At 39.2% G+C, this 6,312-nt stretch overlaps 1 protein-coding gene across 1 annotated transcript; it reads right to left on the reverse strand.

Moving 5' to 3' along the window:
* Window positions 1-1,594: 1,594 nt before the first annotated feature.
* LOC120125741 lies at window positions 1,595-5,767 on the reverse strand (the record flags this gene model as incomplete). The annotated part of the gene is made up of 7 exons (XM_039144099.1): window positions 1,595-1,900; window positions 2,075-2,254; window positions 2,408-2,617; window positions 3,762-3,857; window positions 3,912-4,406; window positions 4,703-5,406; window positions 5,521-5,767. Coding segments are annotated over 7 exons (2,238 nt in total), but the record flags the coding sequence as incomplete, so codon positions are not given.
* Between the last annotated feature and the right edge of the window lie 545 nt (window positions 5,768-6,312).

A 6,312-nucleotide genomic window follows, 5' to 3' on the forward strand; every position in this document is an offset into this window, starting at 1 on the left:
TTGGAGCTTAATCAATGGAAGAAAACACAAGCAAAAAGAAAAGGAAAAGGAAATAAAAATCTGATTTTTTTCTGCTCTATGCGTGTGCCTCTTCACGTCTCTTGCATTCTCTCCCTTTAGGTGTCATTATAATAAAAGGATCTAGGGGTAATGATTAGGTTGTTAGGTGTAAAATACCCCTCATACCCCTAGAATCACACCATAAGCATGAACTTAATTCTCCAGGTGGTCTTAGTCTTCTAGAAGGTGGCTACAACAATCATTCCACGTGTAGTGCCAGCTGTCCTCATACAACTGTAGCTTTTTGTCATTTTTTGCGCCAGAAATGCCAAGGCATTTTAATCTGCTTCAGCAACGTGTGATCCCGCGACATTACTTCCCAACAAATCCTTTTTGCTTGCTATTCCTACACATCATAGACAAACTGCACCTTTCCCTTAAGCAGCATCATTAAAAAATAAAATAGCACTACCACCACAAATGCAACTATATGCAACTACATGATCTTAAAATGCCTAAAATGAACTTTTAAACAAAGAATAACTTAAGTGAAAAAGGCCTTAAAAGTAGCCTTTTTAGGAAGTTAATATACCCCCAAACTTAAGTTATTGCTTGTCCTCAAGTAATGGATAGCAGTTACACAAGCAGAATGTCATGGCAATTTTTAACAATAAGACAGTAGGACAAAATCGAATTTCAACCCTCAGAACAATAGGCTTCAACATGCTAGACATATCAAGAAATCAAGTACTTTTCCCTAGGTATTCTTTATGGTTGTGTGTGTGCATGATTGTATCCAATCTATACTTACCAAACTTAGACAATTTCTAATCAAGTCCCCTAGTTTTTGTCAAGGCATTTACTTATTCATTAAGCACATTTTCTTTACTCCCTTTTTATTTTCGGATTTTTTTAACTTGCTGTTACGAAGGGAGTCAGCTCATCACACCTACTCTCCCACACTCTAGGTGAAAGGGAGCATACCTTCCACCCCCAATCTAGTTAAGTAGAGTCATCTCGTGACTTCTTTCATTCACTCATATGCACATGGCTGCCATTTATTAAAGAGAATTCCAGGCAATGCCACGACAAAGAGGAGTGTCCCTCTACAGCTATGCCTAAGCATTTATTCACAGTTTCATTTATAAGGGAGTTGTTTTTGATTTTTCTTTTAAGCACAATACCATATTTCAATGCCAAAACTAACTGGAGTTCCTTCATAAAAATTTACCAAATTTTCTAAGTATATAGAACATACAAATTGTGTAAAAAAAATTCATAAAGCATCAAGCCCTAGAGTGAGTTCTATCATTCTCAATAGTCATTTACATTCAGATTCTAGCCTAACAAAATCATCATCATCGGGTATCCTCAAAACATTCTATCTAACTGTCCTACCATTTACTGATGCCATGACATAATACTATGCTAATACTATCATGCATATGTCCTACTAAGAACACTACCTCCCCCAAACTTAAGGGAATCATTTTCCTCAATGCTTAAAGAGAACTAAACTAAATATAAACTAAATATAAACTAATTTCCATGCAATGAAATGCAACTAAATGAAAATGAATGCAAGAGAGGTACCTCAGTGATTGCGTGGTGGCATGGCCTTGAAGGTGCTAGCAGCTCCTCGCCTAGTGCGCTTTCGAAGGGGTACTGGGTTGGACTTGGAAGAAGAAGAGTAGTGATGCGCAATCTTCTTACATCCAGCCGTGGTCTTGGTGCGTCGACAACTACAGGGTGCAGGCGAAGGATCGGGTGCAAGGACAGGACTAGGTGTTTCTTCTACAAAGACAGTGGGCGGATATTCAGGAGTGTCAGATCGGTGAGGATTAGGTGTTGGGTCATCAACTGGAGGATCGTCTTCACCTTGTTCGGGCTCTGGAGATGCCTCGGCATTGAATGCATGCAGAATTTCATCTGGGAAGCCAGGGAAATTGTGTTGACCGTGGGGAATAATTTCTTGAAACATTGATTCCACCACATCATCTCTATGCTTCACATATCCAAAGAAGTTACGGATGTCACCGTGCAAAGCATGCAGGTGAGTCTGAATCTGAATCACTTCTTCCTCGAGAGCAAGCAATCTTGCCTCGACATCGAATTGTGTAGTACCTGCAGCTTTCTCATGAACAGAGTCTTTAGACTTGGGACTTTCAATTCCCAATAGCAGTGGAAGTCTAACCCTATTAATGCCCGATAATCCATGTAAAATTTCATCAAATGCATTTTCCTTAACCTTTTTCTTATGACACAAGGCAGTAATTAAGTTAGGAAACACTAAAGCACTTGCCTTTTTACTTAAGCAGTCATGAACTTGCTGAACAATAATACGCCCAACATCAATAGGACGGGACACCATTATCGAATGTAAAAGTAGTAAGCGTGAAAGTGATACCGTTATATTGTGAGAAGTGGGCATGAGTTTGTTCTTAAGGAAGTGATTCCATAATTTAGCATGCGGCTGAAGACGCTCTCTGTTGACCGAGTATCTACTTGTTTGACGCCCATTCCACTCAGTGTTTGCAAAGCATAAATCCTCAAGAATGTCATCATAAGTGTAGCTATCAACTTCATTTTTGAACGCGGCATGCCCATCCACTACATCCTGCAAGTGGAAATAATGATAAATTGCAGTGGATGTAAAACGAATCTTCTTACCTCGCATGAAAATGGCATGTTGGTTTGGCTTTGAAATATTTGCATAAAATTCCTTAACCAACGAGGCATTCACTGAACCCGGATGGTGTGCGAATTTCTTCCACTTGAGTGGCATAACTATATCCATTACATCGGTTCCAAAACCACCATCGGTCTCCTCGTTAAAAATGAAACCTAACTCAAAGAGAGTTTGCGATTCTTGAAGTTTTGAAACCGAGCCTTAGCCTCCTCGTTCTCAAACTGTTGGAACTTGGAACCTTCGGGTGCAGCAGGTCTTGTGTGCACCATTTTCAACAGTTGTGAAGTAAGAAAAAAAATGGAAAAGGAAATAGCTTTCAAAACCTTTGTAGAGTTTCGGCTATGGAGAAAAGAGGAAAGAAGATGAAGAATATGAGAGATAAAAAGTACAAGTTAAGAAGAAAATATTAAGGATGAAAGAGAAAAGAAAAAGAAAAATATTTAGGAGGGAAAAGAGTTGATAGGACGGTTAAGAGATAAATTAGTGGGTAGGGGTTATGCGTGTATGGGGAAGAAAAAAAACTGTCAAAAGAAATGATGATGATGGCATAAAACTGTGGAGAGAGAAAAGTAATGTCAGAATTAAAGTAAATTAAAAAGAAATAAAATCAAAGAAATATCTCTCCCATTAATACGCTGTCCTTTCCTTCAATTGGATAACCGCTCCTGCATGGTTTTGCAGCACTGTGGTCCCTACAAATCATATCAAAAATTAATTACAAAATAAAATGAAACAAAAGCTTAAATTTTAAATTTTATTTATGCACATACACAAATTTGATGCCATGGCATTGAATTTTGGTTCTCCTCTTATCATGATTCAGCATCGTGCAAACGTAACACATCCTTGTTGTGCGGTGCTGGAACTCTATTGTAGGCTTTCAGACGCTGGCCATTGACCTTGAAGATCGTCCCATTGTCTATTCTCTTGATTTTAACAGCTTCATGGGGTAGACATAATTCACCTCAAATGGTCCTGACCATCGAGATTTGAGCTTCCCAGGAAAGAGTTTAAGTTTGGAGTTGTAAAGCAAGACTTGTTGCCCCACATGAAAATCTTCTGGCATCAGTTTCTGGTCATGCCACTTCTTGGTTTTCTCCTTGTATATCCGAGCATTCTCATATGCTTGTGCTCTAAACTCTTCCATTTCATTAAGTTCTAGTAATCTCTACTTCCTAGCTAGTTGAGCATCAAAATTCAATCACTTGATGGCCCAATACGCCTTATGTTCAAGTTCAACCGGGTGATGACAAGCTTTCCCATATACTAGCTTGAAGGGTGACATCCCCAAAGGAGTCTTGAATGTTGTTCTGTGTGCCCAAAGTGCTTCATCCAACTTTGGCAACCAATCCTTATGCCTTGGGTTCACCACTTTCTCCAAAATCTGCTTGATCTCGCGATTGGAAATTTCTACTTGGCCATTTGTTTGCGGATGATATACCGTGGCAATCTTGTGTCGAACTCCATATTTCTTCAGTTCCTTGGCAATCAATTTGTTATCAAAATGGGTTCCCTCATCACTTATAATAGCTCGGGGTACTCCAAACCGAGTGAAAATGTACTTGTGCAGAAACTTGAGCACGGTCTTGGAGTCATTCCTTGTTGTCGCTATTGCTTCCACCCATTTTGACACATAATCCACATCAAGCAATATATATAATTTTCCTTCAGAAGATGGGAATGATCCCATGAAATCAATGCCCCACACATCAAACAGCTCTATCTCCAGAATATTTTGCAGAGGCATTTCATGTTGTCTGGAGATGTTCCAGTCCGTTGGCATCGATTACAAGATTTGTAAAATGCTTGGGCATCTCTGAACAAAGTTGAGCATTAAAAGCCTAATTACAGGGCCTTAGCAATAGTCCTTGCTCGACCAAAATGGCCTCCACATGGGGTCGAATGACAATGGTACAAAATATCACGTTGTTCCTCTTCGGGTACACATCTTCTAATAAGCTGATTGGCACAATGCTTGAACAAATATGGCTCATCCCAAAAATAGTGTCTTGCATTGTGCTTGAATTTCTTTTTAGCCTGGCTATCTAAATCAAAAGGCAGAATTCCACTAACAAGAAAATAAACAAGGTTAGCGTACCACGAAATTGCCGTGGCATATAAAAGTTTCTCATCAGGAAATTCCTCTTTAATATCTACAGTGTCATGGCATTCATAATTGTTCTCTAGCCTAGATAAGTGATCATCAACTTGATTCTTAGTTCCTTTTCTATCTACCACCTCTAAGTCGAATTCTTGCAAAAGTAAGATCCACTTAATAAGTCTAGGCTTGGCATCCTTTTTGTTCACTAAATATTTTATAGCCGAATGATCAGTGTGAACAATAACTTTAGTGCCTATTAGGTAAGGTCTAAATTTATCAAAAGAAAATACCACGACAAGTAATTCTTTCTCAGTGGTAGTGTAGTTCAATTGTGTTTCATTTAAAGTGCGGTTAGAATAATAAATAACATGAAAGATTTTACCTTGGCGTTGCCCCAAAACACCTCCTACGGCATAATCGCTTGCATCACACATAAGCTCAAATGGTGATGTCCAATCGGGAGAAACTACAATGGGTGCCGAGATCAGTTGTTGTTTTAACTCAGTAAATGCACCGAGGCATAACTTGTCAAACACAAAGGGTTGGTTTTGTTGAAGCAATGTGCACAAGGGCTTAGAAATCTTGGAGAAGTCTTTGATAAACCTTCTATAGAATCAAGCATGTCCAAGAAAACTTCTTATCCCCTTGACCGAAGTTGGTGGTGGCAACTTTTAGTTCACTTCAATCTTCGCCTTATCCACCTCAATACCCTTGTGTGAAATTTTGTGGCCTAATATAATGCCTTCAGTCACCATGAAGTGACATTTTTCCCAATTTAAGACCAACTCAGCCTCTTCGCATCTTTTGAGAACTTTTGCTAAATTGCCGATGCATCGTTCAAAATCGTCCCCACAAACAGAAAAGTCATCCATAAAGATCTCCAGAAAATCCTCAACCATGTCTGAAAATATAGCTTGCATACAACGCTGAAACGTTGCCAGGGCATTGCAGAGTCCAAAAGGCATCCTCCTAAAGGTAAAAGTGCCATAGGGACAAGTGAATGTAGTCTTATCTTGGTCCTCTGGTGTGATGGCGATTTGATTATACCCAGAGTATCCATCCAAAAAGTAATAGAATACTTTACCGGCCAACCGATCCAACATTTGGTCAATGAAAGGTAGAGGAAAATGGTCATTCTTTATAGCTTTGTTGAGTTTTCTATAGTCCATGCATATCCTCCATCCGGTAACAGTGCGAGTGATAATAGCTCATTATCCTCATTAGTAACCACAGTCGTGCCTCCTTTCTTCGGAACACACTGGATAGGGCTCACCCATGAGCTATTAGATATAGGGTAAATCACTCTAGCATCAAGCCATTTCAGAATTTATTTCATCACCACTTGCTTCATAACAGGGTTGAGTCTTCGTTGTGGTTCAATTGAATTACCGTGGCAATCTTCCAATAATGCTCTTCAAATTGGCCATAGTCCAACCAATTGTTTTCTTATGCTGCATCAATACACTTAACAAACTTTTCTCTTGATTAGTAGTAAGGTCAGCGGAAATAATCACCGGTAAAG

This window comes from Hibiscus syriacus, unplaced genomic scaffold (assembly GCF_006381635.1).
Source record: "Hibiscus syriacus cultivar Baekdansim isolate YM2019G1 unplaced genomic scaffold, ASM638163v2 tig00110442_pilon, whole genome shotgun sequence".
Classification (NCBI taxonomy): domain Eukaryota; kingdom Viridiplantae; phylum Streptophyta; class Magnoliopsida; order Malvales; family Malvaceae; genus Hibiscus; species Hibiscus syriacus.